Source organism: Oncorhynchus masou, chromosome 13 (assembly GCF_036934945.1).
Source record: "Oncorhynchus masou masou isolate Uvic2021 chromosome 13, UVic_Omas_1.1, whole genome shotgun sequence".
Lineage (NCBI taxonomy): Eukaryota > Metazoa > Chordata > Actinopteri > Salmoniformes > Salmonidae > Oncorhynchus > Oncorhynchus masou.
Window position 1 is genome coordinate 66,013,559 of NC_088224.1, and position 15,759 is coordinate 66,029,317.

Consider the following 15,759-nt stretch of genomic DNA (forward strand, 5'->3'; position numbering starts at 1 on the left):
TTGTGGCATTGTCTCCATGACGAAGAATTTAGCATTCAAAAAAGTACAAACATTTTTTTTTTTTTACTCTGATTTGTCGTGGCAATGAAACAAATGTGGGTAGATTGTCCTTTATCTATTTTGTTTGATCAATTCCATTTTTTCTATGGCTGCTGTTAAAGAACAGTACAGCATCCTTGATCGTTTCCCATGCCTTCAGAGGAAATCCAATTTGTATGCTCAGACTGTCTGATGCATTATGGGCGACCTAGCGTAACGTTACACTTATGTGGCTCTTGTAGAGGAGCTTCTTGGACTGCTGAGTGGTGCAGTGGTCTAAGGTACTGCATCTCAGTGCAAGAGGTCACTACAGTCCCTGTGATTGCCATAGCATCTGGGTTTGGCCAGGGTAGGCCACCATTGTAAATAAGAATTTGTTCTTAACTGACTTGCCCAGTTAAATTAAGGTACAATAAATGACTCACTCCTATTACAGGAAAGTAGGAGGGATGTTGAAACAAGCCGAGAGTGGGCAGAAATATTGGCCTCCAATCGACAGTACACTGTTTTTTATTTGGGCCTCATATTAATGTTCTAGACTAGGGTTAGGTAAAATGTGTGACGTATACTCGAATGAGGTTCAAGCTTGAACGGGTTTGTTCTAGTCTCTGACCAAGCATGCAACTCAGAGTCAAGTTCGAGCATAGGGTGACGATTTGACGAATGCATTAAGTTTAGATGCAGGAGCATATCGCGCTGTTTATTGCGAGAACACTTTCGATTTAATTGTGTTTCGACTCTTTCACCCGGGAACTGTCATGTCACCGTGAGAACGACGTTCTTTTTATTTCTGGGTTTCGATAGTAACACTTGTGCACTTGCACACTTGTGCAATAATGGAGAAGGATTGCGGTAGAAACGATCAAAAGCAAGACGTCAAGAAGACAGAGGTGTGTTTTGAAAGGACATGTTCAGCACTAACTGTGGACGATGTATACGAAATAGCTAAATTGATTGGCTCGGAAGTGGAAACACTTATTGACGGCTACGGTAAAGAGAGTGCCACAGGACTGGTGCCTAAAATTGTCAAAGTTCTAGAACTTTTGGAAAGCTTCGCATCGCGGAACCATGCTCACAAGTCAAAAGAAGAAGAATTACTTAAAGCGTTCGAAACACTTAATGTACAAAAACAGAAGAAGACGAGAAATGTGAAAGAATGCGAAGAAAGCAAGAGCGAAATACAACGGGTGAGTCGGTGGTAATAATATGGTAGTAACATGGGAGATAATACCTCCAGTGACGTATCGTTTCAATTAGCGGACGATATGTGATTTGGAGTTGCTGCTACAATGTAGCAATTTAATTGTTTTGATGGCTAGGGTACAATTTAATAACTATACTACTTGCTGCACGTTAGTATGCCACGTCATGCCCATTCAGTGGCAAGTGACAGCTCACAAAACACATTTGTTATCTGTGTGACACATTATGTGTAGAGTGTAGACCTACCACTGGCAACTATTCCCCCACACAGAGAAGGCTCCATTTTAGTTGTATTAGTAGCCTAAGCGAAATGTAGACTATATGTCGTTTTTGTTATGTAACATCACGGAATGGTGTGTTCGGAATGGACGCTCGTGCTATTGTCGTTATGATGTTCCTCGTGTGTTTTTATTGACAGGTCGTTATTGACACAGTATGTATCACGGATTTCGGGTTTGATAAAAATAAACATTACATTAACTGCACTGTGCATTACGTGGGTCGAATGCTGTACCAACGCAGAATTAAACAATAAAAGTCCCGTGCAATGGATTATGGTCAATGTAGTTAATTACCACATTTTCAGCAATGAGCTATGTAGATTATTGTCATGTTGGAAACTACAACTCCCTACTACATCGCACATTTCGTTCTTGATCAGATGTATCTCTGGAGAAACTGCATTGTGCAGTGTTTAATAAAAAATAACCCAGGCTATATCGCAGTATAATTAGGGAAGTCACTGTTATCTGGTCTGTGATCTCAACGATCATAGATTTGATATGATAGGAGGAAACATGTTGGTACTACAGTTTTCACTACACCACATGTCTATGCACCACACACCACACCATGGGCCCTGCTCATTACAACACGTTGTTTCTGTCTCACACCTGATTACACTGTCGGTTATTGGTCTTGTTGGCTTGTTTTTCTCTTTCACTTGGAACATTCTTCAGCTAGCACTCAGTAGCTATCAATATATTTGATTTAATTAGGAGCCTATTCTTCCTCACCACCAAGTACCTGTCGACTCCTCTGGTATTGGGCAATGAGTTCACTAGAAGTCAATGGTTATGGGTACCATAGAAATATAACGACTAGAATGTCATTCTATTTCTATGGTGGGTATGCTGTGTGTCTCCTCCTAACCCAGAGTCTGTAACAGCTCCTCTTTGTCCCCCAGCAGGAGGTGCAGGAGGAGGTGGAGAAGCAGAGGAGGAGGTGCGAGGAGCTGCAGGCCCAGGTATTACATCTACAGATGGAGAATCAGGAGTTACAGAGCTGCCTGAGGGGCAACCATGTCCAGGAAGGTTGGTTTAAAACACATAAACACACATACACACACTGTAACGGTTTTGACTTGAGGTTATTATTTATAGGGGGGCCAGGTAGTTTGTGCCGACCAGAGAAAACATTGGTTTCTCCTTTTGGTTTGGGAGGGAATGAGTCCCATCTGGTCCATCAAGTCTACACCAATACAAAGGACTTATGTAAAAGTCAGGATGGAAATAAACTTTTCATAAACCCTTAAAACATTGAAAAGAACTTCAAAAGCAAACTATATTATTTTGCGTGGGTTGTATTAGCAACATCAATGATTACACACACATATAATAATATAACACAATGAGTTCTGGTTCCTCCAGAAATGCCCTGTACCTCGGGCCTAAAAAGAGTCCAGCCCGGGAAAGGAGTTCAGGGAACTCAAGTGACTTTTGTCACGCAATGTTTGTCCGTTCATTCAGGGTAGCGTAAACCCAGTATTAATCATACAATCAATATAACAATTATTTTACCACAGAACTTTAAAGCGTATCAACTCTTACTAAGTCCTCAACTACAACTAACTACATAAATCATCACAGTATACATGACATCAAAACAAATTAAATACCATATACAAAAAGGTTGTAGTCAGTCGGTCAGTCAGACAATCCCATCCGCCAGCAGATCTCCAGCGGAGAAAGGCCATGAAGAATGGAGAGGTGTAGTCCACGGACGCCAAGAGTGGATCCGATCCTGGGTAAACTCTATTAGGCTACAAAACACACGTTTAACGGCAGCAAAACAAACGGAATAGAGAAGCTTCGGGAACTGAGGGTTGAACACATCCTCATTCACTGCTCCATCACAACCCCACTTTTGCGCAGCTGATGCTGGCTATTTAATTGGGAATTAAAGGAAAAGCGCCCTATTGGAAGGAGAAGCACTATTTAATTGGGAATTGAAGGGGAAGCGCCCTATTGGAAGGAGAAGCACTGAGACGGTTCAGAAAAATTCAGGGCCGTCACAACACGCGATTGGCTTAAACAGCGGCCTTAAGGGCAACGATATATAGGGATATAGATATAGAATAGCCTTAAACATCTGCCTTAGGGGCAACCATGCTCAGGAAAGTTAGTTTAAACATCTGCCTTAGGGTCAACCATGCTCAGGAAAGTTAGTTTAAACATCTGCATTAGTGTTGTGCACTTGAGTGAAGACCCAAAAGCGGTTTAACAAAAACAGAGTTCTTTAATGAGAACACAGGAAAGACATAGATCCTCTTCAGACGTTGATAATGGCAAAAATAGACAACCCGCAGAGAGGGCGACAAATGAAACATAAAGTCCCTCTGATAAATAACAAGAGAGTCCCCTTCTTAGCAGCAGAGGAGAATAGCTGGGTTAGCGGCGACAGGCTGCAGGTCGCTCTGGGTAGGCGCAGGTCATAGAGGAACAGTGGTACCTGATCTCACGTAGCATCAGATGAACTGGACACAGTGCAAACGAAAGACAGTTAGTAGTGTACAGGATGCACCTGCCAGGCAGATTCCGACAGGATAGGACAAGGATGAAGCAAACGAGACGATAGCTTGCTTCTGGCATGAGAAACTCAAACGAGAATCTGACACCGAAAGTAGCAGGAACAGAGAGAGAAATAGAGACCTAATCAGAGGGGAAAAAGGGAACAGGTGGGGAAAGGGTGAACGAGGTAGTTAGAGGAGATGAGGAACAGCTGGAGAAGGAGAGAAAGAGAAGGTAACCTAATAAGACCAGCAGAGAGAGACAGAGTGAAGAGAAAGAACAGGAACAGACATAATAAGACATGACAGTACCCCCCACTCACCAAGCGCCTCCTGGCGCACTCGAGGAGGAAACCTGGCGGCAACGGAGGAAATCATCGATTAGCGAACGGTCCAGCACGTCCCGAGAGGGAACCCAACTCCTTTCCTCAGGACCGTACCCCTCCCAATCCACTAGGTACTGATGACCACGGCCCCGAGGACGCATGTCCAAAATCTTACGGACCCTGTAGATAGGTGCTCCCTCGACAAGGATGGTGGGGGGGGAGGGACGAGCGGGGGCGCGAAGAACGGGCTTAACACAGGAGACATGGAAGACCGGGTGGACGCGACGAAGATATAGCGGGAGAAGAAGTCGCACTGCGACAGGATTAATGATTTGAGAAATACGGAACGGACCAATGAACCGTGGGGTCAACTTGCGAGAAGCTGTCTTAAGGGGAAGGTTCTGAGTGGAGAGCCATACTCTCTGACCGCGACAATATCGAGGACTCTTAGTTCTACGCTTATTAGCGGCTCTCACAGTCTGCGCCCTATAACGGCAAAGTGCAGACCTGACCCCCTTCCAGGTGCGCTCACAACGCTGGACAAAAGCCTGAGCGGAGGGGACGCAGGACTCAGCGAGCTTAGACGAGAACAGCGGAGGTTGGTACCCGAGGCTACTCTGAAAAGGAGATAGACCGGTCGCAGACGAAGGAAGCGAGTTGTGGGCGTATTCTGCCCAGGGGAGCTGTTCTGACCAAGACGCAGGGTTACGAAAAGAAAGACTGCGTAAGATGCGACCAACAGTCTGATTGGCCCATTCGGCTTGACCGTTAGACTGGGGATGGAAGCCGGACGAGAGACTGACGGAAGCCCCAATCAAACGGCAAAACTCCCTCCAAAATTGAGACGTGAACTGCGGGCCTCTGTCCGAAACGACGTCTGACGGAAGGCCATGAATTCTGAAAACATTCTCGATGATGATCTGTGCCGTTTCCTTAGCAGAAGGGAGCTTAGCGAGAGGAATAAAATGAGCCGCCTTAGAGAACCTATCGACAACCGTAAGAATAACTGTCTTCCCTGCTGACGAAGGAAGTCCGGTGATAAAATCTAAGGCGATGTGAGACCACGGTCGAGAGGGAATGGGAAGCGGTCTGAGACGGCCGGCAGGAGGGGAGTTCCCGGATTTAGTCTGCGCGCAGACCGAACAAGCAGCGACAAAACGACGCGTGTCACGTTCCCGAGTGGGCCACCAAAAACGCTGGCGAATGGAAGCAAGCGTACCCCGAACGCCGGGGTGGCCGGCTAACTTGGCAGAGTGGGCCCACTGAAGAAAGGCCAGACGAGTAGGAACGGGAACGAAAAGAAGGTTCCTAGGGCAAGCGCGCGGCGACGGAGTGTGAGTGAGTGCTTGCTTTACCTGCCTCTCAATTCCCCAGACAGTCAACCCGACAACACGCCCCTCAGGGAGAATCCCTCGGGGTCGGTGGAGACTACTGAAGAACTGAAGAGACGAGATAAAGCATCAGGCTTGGTGTTCTTTGAGCCCGGACGATAAGAAATAACGAACTCGAAACGAGCAAAAAACAGAGCCCAACGAGCCTGACGCGCATTAAGTCGTTTGGCTGAACGGATGTACTCAAGGTTCCTATGGTCAGTCCAAACGACAAAAGGAACGGTCGCCCCCTCCAACCACTGTCGCCATTCGCCTAGGGCTAAGCGGATGGCGAGCAGTTCGCGATTTCCCACATCATAGTTACGTTCCGACGGCGATAGGCGATGAGAAAAATACGCGCAAGGGTGGACCTTGCCGTCAGAGAGGGAGCGCTGAGAAAGAATGGCTCCCACGCCCACCTCTGACGCGCCAACCTCAACAACGAACTGTCTAGAGATGTCAGGTGTAACAAGAATAGGTGCGGATGTAAAACGATTCTTGAGAAGATCAAAAGCTCCCTGGGCGGAAACGGACCACTTAAAGCACGTCTTGACAGAAGTAAGGGCTGTGAGGGGAGCTGCCACCTGAACGGAATTACGGATGAAACGACGATAGAAATTTGCGAAACCGAGAAAGCGCTGCAGCTCGACGCATGACTTAGGAACGGGCCAATCAATGACAGCCTGGACCTTAGCGGGATCCATCTTAATGCCCTCAGCGGAAATAACGGAACAGAGAAAAGGGACAGAGGAGGCATGAAAAGTGCACTTCTCAGCCTTCATATAAAGACAGTTCTCTAAAAGGCGCTGGAGGACGCGTCGAACGTGCTGAACATGAATCGGGAGTGACGGAGAAAAAATCAGGATATCGTCAATGTAAACGAAAACAAAGATGTTCAGCATGTCTCTCAGGACGTCGTTAACTAGTGCCTGAAAGACAGCTGGAGCGTTAACGAGGCCGAAAGGAAGAACCCGGTATTCAAAGTGCCCTAACGGAGTGTTAAACGGCGTCTTCCACTCGTCCCCCTCCCTGATGCGCACGAGATGGTAAGCGTTACGAAGGTCCAACTTGGTGAAAAACCTGGCTCCCTGCAGGATCTCGAAGGCTGAAGACATAAGAGGAAGCGGATAACGATTCTTAACTGTTATGTCATTCAGCCCTCGATAATCTATGCAGGGGCGCAGGGACCCGTCCTTCTTCTGAACAAAAAAAACCCCCGCTCCGGCGGGAGAGGAGGAGGAGACTATGGTACCGGCGTCGAGAGATACAGACAAATAATCCTCGAGAGCCTTACGTTCGGGAGCCGACAGAGAGTATAGTCTACCCCGGGGGGGAGTAGTTCCCGGAAGGAGATCAATACTACAATCATACGACCGGTGCGGAGGAAGAGAAGTGGCCCTGGAACGACTGAACACCGTGCGCAGATCGTGATACTCCTCCGGCACCCCTGTCAAATCACCAGGCTCCTCCTGTGAAGAAGAGACAGAGGAAACAGGAGGGATAGCAGACATTAAACAGGTCACATGACAAGAGACGTTCCAGGATAGGATAGAATTACTAGACCAATTAATAGAAGGGTTATGGCGAACTAGCCAGGGATGGCCCAAAACAACAGGTGTAAAAGGTGAACGAAAAATTAAAAAAGAAATGGTTTCGCTATGATTACCAGAGACAGTGAGGGTTAAAGGTAGCGTTTCACGCTGAATCTTGGGGAGAGAACTACCATCTAAAGCGAACAAGGCCGTGGGATCCCTTAACTGTCTGAGAGGAATGTCATGTTCCCGAGCCCAGGTCTCGTCCATAAAACAGCCCTCCGCCCCAGAGTCTATCAAGGCACTGCAGGAAGCTGATGAACCGGTCCAGCGGAGATGGACCGGAAAGGTAGTGCCGGATCTTGAAGGAGAGACCTGAGTTGTAGCGCTCACCAGTAGCCCTCCTCTTACTGATGAGCTCTGGCTTTTACTGGGCATGAAGTGACAAAATGACCAGCAGAGCCGCAGTAGAGACAGAGGCGGTTGGTGATTCTCCGTTCCTTCTCCTTAGCCGAGATGCGGATTCCCCCCAGCTGCATAGGCTCAGAACCCGAGCCGGCGGAAGAAGGTGGCAGTGATGCGGAGAGGGGGGGCGACGGAGAACGCGAGCTCCTTTCCACGAGCTCGGCGACAAAGATCAAACCGTCGCTCTATGCGAATAGCGAGTGCTATCAAGGAGTCCATGCTGGAAGGAACCTCCCGGGAGAGAATCTCATCCTTAACCTCGGCGAGGAGACCCTCCAGAAAACGAGCGAGCAAAGCCGGCTCGTTCCAGTCACTAGAGGCAGCGAGAGTGCGAAACTCAATAGAATAATCCGTTATGGATCGATTCCCTTGACATAGGGAAGACAGGACCCTGGAAGCTTCCTCCCCAAAAACAGAACGGTCAAAAACCCGTATCATCTCCTCCTTAAAGTCCTGATACTGGTTAATACACTCAGCCCTCGCCTCCCAGATTGCCATGCCCCACTCACGCGCCCGTCCGGTAAGGAGAGAAATGACGTAGGCGATGCGAGCTGTGCTCCTGGAGTAAGTGTTGGGCTGGAGAGAAAACACCACATCACACTGAGTGAGGAATGAGCGGCATTCAGTGGGCTCCCCAGAGTAACACGGCGGGTTATTGATTCTGGGCTCCGGAGACTCGGAAACCCTGGAAGTGGCCGGTGGATCGAGGCAGAGATGGTGAATCTGTCTTGTGAGGTCGGAGACTTGGGCGGCCAGGGTCTCAACGGCATGTCGAGCAGCAGACAATTCCTCCTCGTGTCTGCCTAGCATCGCTCCCTGGATCTCGACGGCTGAGTGAAAAGGATCCGGAGTCGCTGGGTCCATTTCTGGTCAGATTCTTCTGTTGTGCACTTGAGTGAAGACCCAAAAGCGGTTTAACAAAAACAGAGTTCTTTAATGAGAACACAGGAAAGACATAGATCCTCTTCAGACGTTGATAATGGCAAAAATAGACAACCTGCAGAGAGGGCGACAAATGAAACATAAAGTCCCTCTGATAAATAACAAGAGAGTCCCCTTCTTAGCAGCAGAGGAGAATAGCTGGGTTAGCGGCGACAGGCTGCAGGTCGCTCTGGGTAGGCGCGGGTCATAGAGGAACAGTGGTACCTGATCTCACGTAGCATCAGATGAACTGGACACAGTGCAAACGAAAGACAGTTAGTAGTGTACAGGATGCACCTGCCAGGCAGATTCCGACAGGATAGGACAAGGATGAAGCAAACGAGACGATAGCTTGCTTCTGGCATGAGAAACTCAAACGAGAATCTGACACCGTAAGTAGCAGGAACAGAGAGAGAAATAGAGACCTAATCAGAGGGGAAAAAGGGAACAGGTGGGGAAAGGGTGAACGAGGTAGTTAGAGGAGATGAGGAACAGCTGGAGAAGGAGAGAAAGAGAAGGTAACCTAATAAGACCAGCAGAGAGAGACAGAGTGAAGAGAAAGAACAGGAACAGACATAATAAGACATGACAATTAGGGTCAACCATGCTCAGGAAAGTTAGTTTAAACATCTGCCTTAGGGTCAACCATGCTCAGGAAGGTTAGTTTAAACATCTGCCTTAGGGGCAACCATGCTAAGGAAAGTTAGTTTAAATATTTACCTTAGGGGCAACCATGCTCAGGAAGGTTAGTTTAAACATCTGCCTTAGGGCAACCATGCTCAGGAAGGTTAGTTTAAACATCTGCCTTAGGGTCAACCATGCTCAGGAAACTTAGTTTAAACATCTGCCTTAGGGTCAACCATGCTCAGGAAGGTTAGTTTAATCATCTGCCTTAGGGTCAACCATGCCCAGGAAGTCTAGTTTAAACATCTGCCTTAGGGGCAACCATGCTCAGGAAGGTTCGTTTAAACATCTGCCTTAGGGTCAACCATGTCCAGGAAGTCTAGTTTATACATCTGCCTTAGGGGCAACCATGTCCAGGAAGGATTAGTAGAAACGTCTGCCTTAGGGGCATGGTACTTACCCTTTCTGTCATACATAATATATCACACACCTCTTAGAAACAATCCCCTTCTCACATGTGTGTATGCAAACATACTTCCCACCACAACAGGTAAAGTACCCCAAAGTAATGCGTGTCACGGGAATGGAGTTACTGCTAAGCTGGCTCAGTGTATTTACTTCTGGTGGTAATCACACGGAAAAACATTGCTGACTGAGAAATTCTGGTGTTTGTTTATTTGGGAAGTGAATGTGTGACCGTAAATGTGACATTTGTTATGTAAATACTGAAAGACGAACAAAGCAGAAAATATACATATAAACTAATAGACTATAATAGACACGTATATTTGTATTATTACACTAACTTATTAAGTATTAGTAAGATATTCATTATTCATCTCGTCCCTGCTTAGTCGTCTATACTCTCACTATAGAAGCTGCTAAGAGCACCAAACCTAGTATCATTCAACAAGATAGTATCACGACTCAGGATATGAACCAGATGCAGACACAGGAGGCGGATGGTTCGGTTCGCAGAATATTTATTACAATAAAGGGGCAGGCAGAGGTTCGTAGTCCAAGGCAGAGTCAAAAAAGGGAGAGAACAGCAGGCTCAGGATCAGGGCAGGCAGGAGCAACAAAAGACGAACAGCAGAGGGGCTAAGGACATTAGGGATGGGGAATGGACAAATAAAACGGGGGGAAAGTTTTTGAGACTCCACCAGGAGGGGCAGATCATGGGTGGACAGCCATACCCATTGCCTTGGCTGATAGCGGGGAGCCGGAGGCCGGTGATTGCCTGGAGGTGGTCGTAAGAAGAGCGGACCGGACTCTCTTCCAGGTACGCTGACAGCGGCAGACGAACCTCTGGGCCGAGGCTATGCTGACCTCTTTCTCTTGCTCAGGGAAGAGCGGGGGCTGGTAGCCCAAGGAACATTCGAAGGGCGAGAGTCCAGTGGCCGAGCAGGGAAGGAGTTGCGGGCATACTCTACCCACACAAGTTACTGGCTCCAGGTGGTGGTTTTGGCAGAGACTAGGCAGCGAAGAGTAGTCTGATTGGCTCACTCTGATTAGCCGTTAGACTGGGGATGAAACCCGGAGGACAGGCTGGCCGATGATGCAATGAGGGTGCAGAATGCCTTCCAGAACCTGGACGAGAACAGAGAATCGGAGACCATGTCGGCCGGAAGTCCATAAATCCAGAAGATGTGCTGCACCATAAGCTAGGCTGTCTCTTTGGCTGAGGGTAACTTTGGAAGGGGAATGAAATGTGCAGCTTTGGAAAACCTATCCACCACAGTAAGGATGGTGGTTTTGCCATCAGACAGAGGGAGACCAGTGACAAGGTCCAGGGATATATGGGACCAGTGGCAATGAGGAACAGGGAGTGGTTGAAGGAGGCCAGCCGGAGCTTGCCGCAAAGTCATATTCTGTGTGCACACAGTGCAGGCGGCAACGAATGCGGAGATGGTCCGGGACCATGGTGGGCCACCAAAAACGTTGGTGGAAGAAAGCCAGGGTCCGGCGGAAGCCGGGATGACAGGTGAGTTTAGAGGAATGGCTCCATTCCAGGACCGGGAAAATCTGGGATGAACATCTGGTTAGCCGCCCCCTCCCCGGGGTCTGGCTGGGAAGGTGGCCCCTTGCGGACCCGGTTCTCAATACCCCAGACTAGTGTAGCTGCTAGACAGGAGGTAGGGAGGATGGCCTCAGTTTCAGATGGTGTAGCAGCGGAACTATACAGGCGGAAGCGGGCCTCAGGCTTCACCTTCTTGAATACAGGGCAGTAGGAGATGGTAAAATTGAATCGCGTGAATAACAGAGCCCAACAATCCTACCTTGAGTTGAGAACTTGGCGGTGCAAAAAAATTCCAAATTCTTACAATCGGTCCACACTAAGAATGGATGTTCCTTCCCTTTGAGCCAGTGCCTTCACTCCTCCAGTGCCATCTTGACTGCAATAAGTTCCCGATTTCCCACATCATAGTTCCTCTCAGCGAAATTGAGACGATGGGAGAGGAAATTGCATGGATGCAGCTTTTGGTCCTGGACAGAACGCTGGGACAGGACGGACCCCACTCCAATGTCTGAGGCGTCAAACGCCACCACGAACTGACGGGATGTGTCCGGATGGATTAGAATGAGGGCTGTGGTGAAACGGTGCTTCAGATCCAGAAACGCCCGGTCAGCAGCTGGGGATCACATGAACGGAACCTTGGGAGAGGGGAGTGCAGAGAGGGGGAGGCCAGGGTGCTGTAGCCCTGAATAAAGCAGCGGTAGAAATGTGCAAATCCCAGGAAACATTGCAGCTGAACTCTGGATGTGGGTTGGGGCCAATCCACCACGGCTTTCACCTTGTCAGGATCCATCTGGTTCTCCTGGAGGCACTGGAGGACTTGTCGGACATTGCGAACATGCTCTTGAGTCGCAAGGGAAAAGACAAAGATGTTGTTGAGATAGACAAACACAAACCGGTTCAACATGTCACAGAGCACATCGTTGACTAGGGCCTGGAACACTGCGGGAGCGTTGGCCAGACCAAACGGCATAACCAGATACACATTGTGTCCGCTAGCCGTGTTGAAGGCTGTCTTCCACTCATCTCATTCCTGTATCCGAACCAGGTGGTAGACGTTCCGAAGGTCCAACTTCGAAAAGATGGTCACCCCCTGGAGAAGCTCGAAAGCCGAGGAGTGGTAGTGGGTAACAATTCTTTACAGGGATGTCATTGAGGCCCCTGTAGTCAATACACGGGTGCAGGGTTTTGTCCTTTTGTCCTGCACCGGCAGGAAAGGCAGGAGGATGCATGATCCCAGCAGCTAGTCCTCAATGTATACCTCCATGGTCTTGGTCTCCGGGGCAGACAGGGAATAAAGCCGACCGAGGTGGCGTGGTGCCCGGGAGGAGGTCAATAGCGCAATCATAGTGTCGATGCAGAGGAAGGGATGTGGCACGAGCCTTGCTGAAAACCTCCCGGAGGTCCTGGTACTCTGCGGGAGATCCGAGGCTTTTCCCAAGCACGCAGAACGATGTCCCAGGTTCAGGCTGCGCCGCCTTAAGGCAATGTGCATGGCAGAACGGACTCCAACCCAGGATAGAACTAGTAGCCCAGTCGATCATTGGGTTGTGCCTCTGGAGCCATGACAATCCTAAAACCACAAGTGTATGAGGAGATGCAATTAGTAGAAACTGTAGGGACTCACTGTGATTACCCGACACTTGCAGGTTAATGGGAACCGTACTGTGAGTAACCCTGCCAATGGAGAGTCCGTCAAAGCTCTGGCGTCCATGGGAATGGAGTTGAGTAGAGATTCCCAGCTCAGCTACCAGGGTAGCGTCCATGAAGCTCTCATCAGCCCCAGAGTCAATGAGCACCCGAAGATATTTTGACCGACCACCCCACAGCAGCAGTGGAACAGCATGGAGAGGAGTACTGTTATGTACTTGAGTGAAGACCCAAAAGCGGTTTTAACAGAAAACAGAGTTCTTTAATGAAAAAACAGGAATGGCATAAATCCTCTTCCGACGTTGTCAATGGAACAAAAAGAACGTTAGTATAGTGCAGGATGCACCTGCCAGGCAGACTCCGACAGGATAGGACAAGGTGGAAGCAAACGAGACGACAGCTTGCTTCTGGCATGAAAAACACAAACAAGAATCTGACACTGAAAGTAGCAGGAACAGAGAGAGAAATAGAGACCTAATCAGAGGGGAAAGAGAGAACAGGTGGGAAAGGGAGAATGAGCTAGTTAGGGGAGATGTAGAACAGCTGAAGAAGGAGAGACAGAGAAGGTAACCTAATAAGACCAGCAGAGAGAGACAGAGTGAAGAGAAAGGACAGGAACAGACATAATAAGACATGACAGTACCCCCCCACTCACCGAGCGCCTCCTGGCGCACTCGAGGAGGAAACCTGGCGGCAACGGAGGAAATCATCGATCAACGAACGGTCCAGCACGTCCCGAGAGGGAACCCAACTCCTCTCCTCAGGACCGTACCCCTCCCAATCCACTAGGTACTGATGACCACGGCCCCGAGGGCGCATGTCCAAAATCTTACGAACCCTGTAGATAGGTGCGCCCTCGACAAGGATGGGGGGGGGAGAGGGACGAGCGGGGGCGCGAAGAACGGGCTTAACACAGGAGACATGGAAGACCGGGTGAACGCGACGAAGATAGCGCGGGAGAAGAAGTCGCACTGCGACAGGATTAATGACCTGAGAAATACGGAACGGACCAATGAACCGCGGGGCCAACTTGCGAGAAGCTGTCTTAAGGGGAAGGTTCTGAGTGGAGAGCCATACTCTCTGACCGCAACAATATCTAGGACTCTTGGTCCTACGCTTATTAGCGGCCCTCACAGTCTGCGCCCTATTACGGCAAAGTGCCGACCTGACCCCCTTCCAGGTGCGCTCGCAACGCTGGACAAAAGCCTGAGCGGAGGGGACGCAGGACTCGGCGAGCTGAGATGAGAACAGCGGAGGCTGGTACCCGAGGCTACTCTGAAAAGGAGATAGACCGGTAGCAGACGAAGGAAGCGAGTTGTGGGCGTACTCTGCCCAGGGGAGCTGTTCTGACCAAGACGCAGGGTTACGAAAAGAAAGACTGCGTAAAATGCGACCAACAGTCTGATTGGCCCGTTCGGCTTGACCGTTAGACTGGGGATGAAAGCCGGACGAGAGACTGACGGAAGCCCCAATCAAACGGCAAAACTCCCTCCAAAATTGAGACGTGAACTGCGGGCCTCTGTCTGAAATGACGTCTGACGGAAGGCCATGAATTCGGAAAACATTCTCGATAATGATCTGAGCCGTCTCCTTAGCAGAAGGGAGCTTAGCGAGAGGAATGAAATGAGCCGCCTTAGAGAATCTATCGACAACCGTAAGAATAACTGTCTTCCCCGCTGATGAAGGCAGTCCGGTGATAAAATCTAAAGCGATGTGAGACCACGGTCGAGAGGGAATGGGAAGCGGTCTGAGACGGCCGGCAGGAGGAGAGTTCCCAGATTTAGTCTGCGCGCAGACCGAACAAGCGGCGACAAATCGACGCGCGTCACGTTCCCGAGTGGGCCACCAGAAACGCTGGCGAATGGAAGCGAGCGTACCCCGAACGCCGGGGTGGCCGGCTAACTTGGCAGAGTGGGCCCACTGAAGAACGGCCGGACGAGTAGGAACGGGAACGAACAGAAGGTTCCTAGGACAAGCTCGCGGCGACGGAGTGTGAGCGAGTGCTTGCTTTACCTGCCTCTCAATTCCCCAGACAGTCAACCCGACAACACGCCCCTCAGGGAGAATCCCCTCGGGGTCGGTGGAGACCTCAGAAGAACTGAAGAGACGAGATAAAGCATCAGGCTTGGTGTTTTTTGAGCCCGGACGATAAGAAATAACAAACTCGAAACGAGCGAAAAACAGAGCCCAACGAGCCTGACGCGCATTAAGTCGTTTGGCTGAACGGATGTACTCAAGGTTCCTATGGTCAGTCCAAACGACAAAAGGAACGGTCGCCCCCTCCAACCACTGTCGCCATTCGCCTAGGGCTAAGCGGATGGCGAGCAGTTCGCGATTACCAACATCATAGTTACGTTCTGACGGCGATAAGCGATGAGAGAAAAACGCGCAAGGATGGACCTTGCCGTCAGAGAGAGAGCGCTGAGAAAGAATGGCTCCCACGCCCACCTCTGACGCGTCAACCTCAACAACAAACTGTCTAGAGATGTCAGGTGTAACAAGAATAGGTGCGGATGTAAAACGATTCTTAAGAAGATCAAAAGCTCCCTGGGCGGAAACGGACCACTTAAAGCACGTCTTAACAGAAGTAAGGGCTGTGAGGGGAGCTGCCACCTGACCGAAATTACGGATGAAACGACGATAGAAATTAGCGAAGCCCAGAAAGCGCTGCAGCTCGACGCGTGACTTAGGAACGGGCCAATCAATGACAGCCTGGACCTTAGCGGGATCCATCTTAATGCCCTCAGCGGAAATAACGGAACCGAGAAAAGGGACAGAGGCGGCATGAAAAGTGCACTTCTCAGCCTTCACATAAAGACAGTTC

At 49.5% G+C, this 15,759-nt stretch overlaps 1 protein-coding gene across 2 annotated transcripts in view; it reads left to right on the forward strand.

Annotated features, from left to right (window-relative positions):
* Positions 1–498: 498 nt before the first annotated feature.
* Positions 499–15,759, forward strand: part of LOC135552852 (RILP-like protein 1) — a 28,479-nt gene continuing 13,218 nt past the window's right edge. The window contains exons 1-2 of one of the 2 annotated variants that reach the window (XM_064984761.1): positions 499–1,226; positions 2,429–2,555. In XM_064984761.1, the coding sequence (XP_064840833.1) occupies positions 876–1,226; positions 2,429–2,555 (478 nt within the window). In that variant the 5' untranslated portion in view covers positions 499–875. The remainder of the gene's footprint in view (positions 1,227–2,428; positions 2,556–15,759) is intronic. The other variant, XM_064984762.1, reaches the window with a different exon arrangement.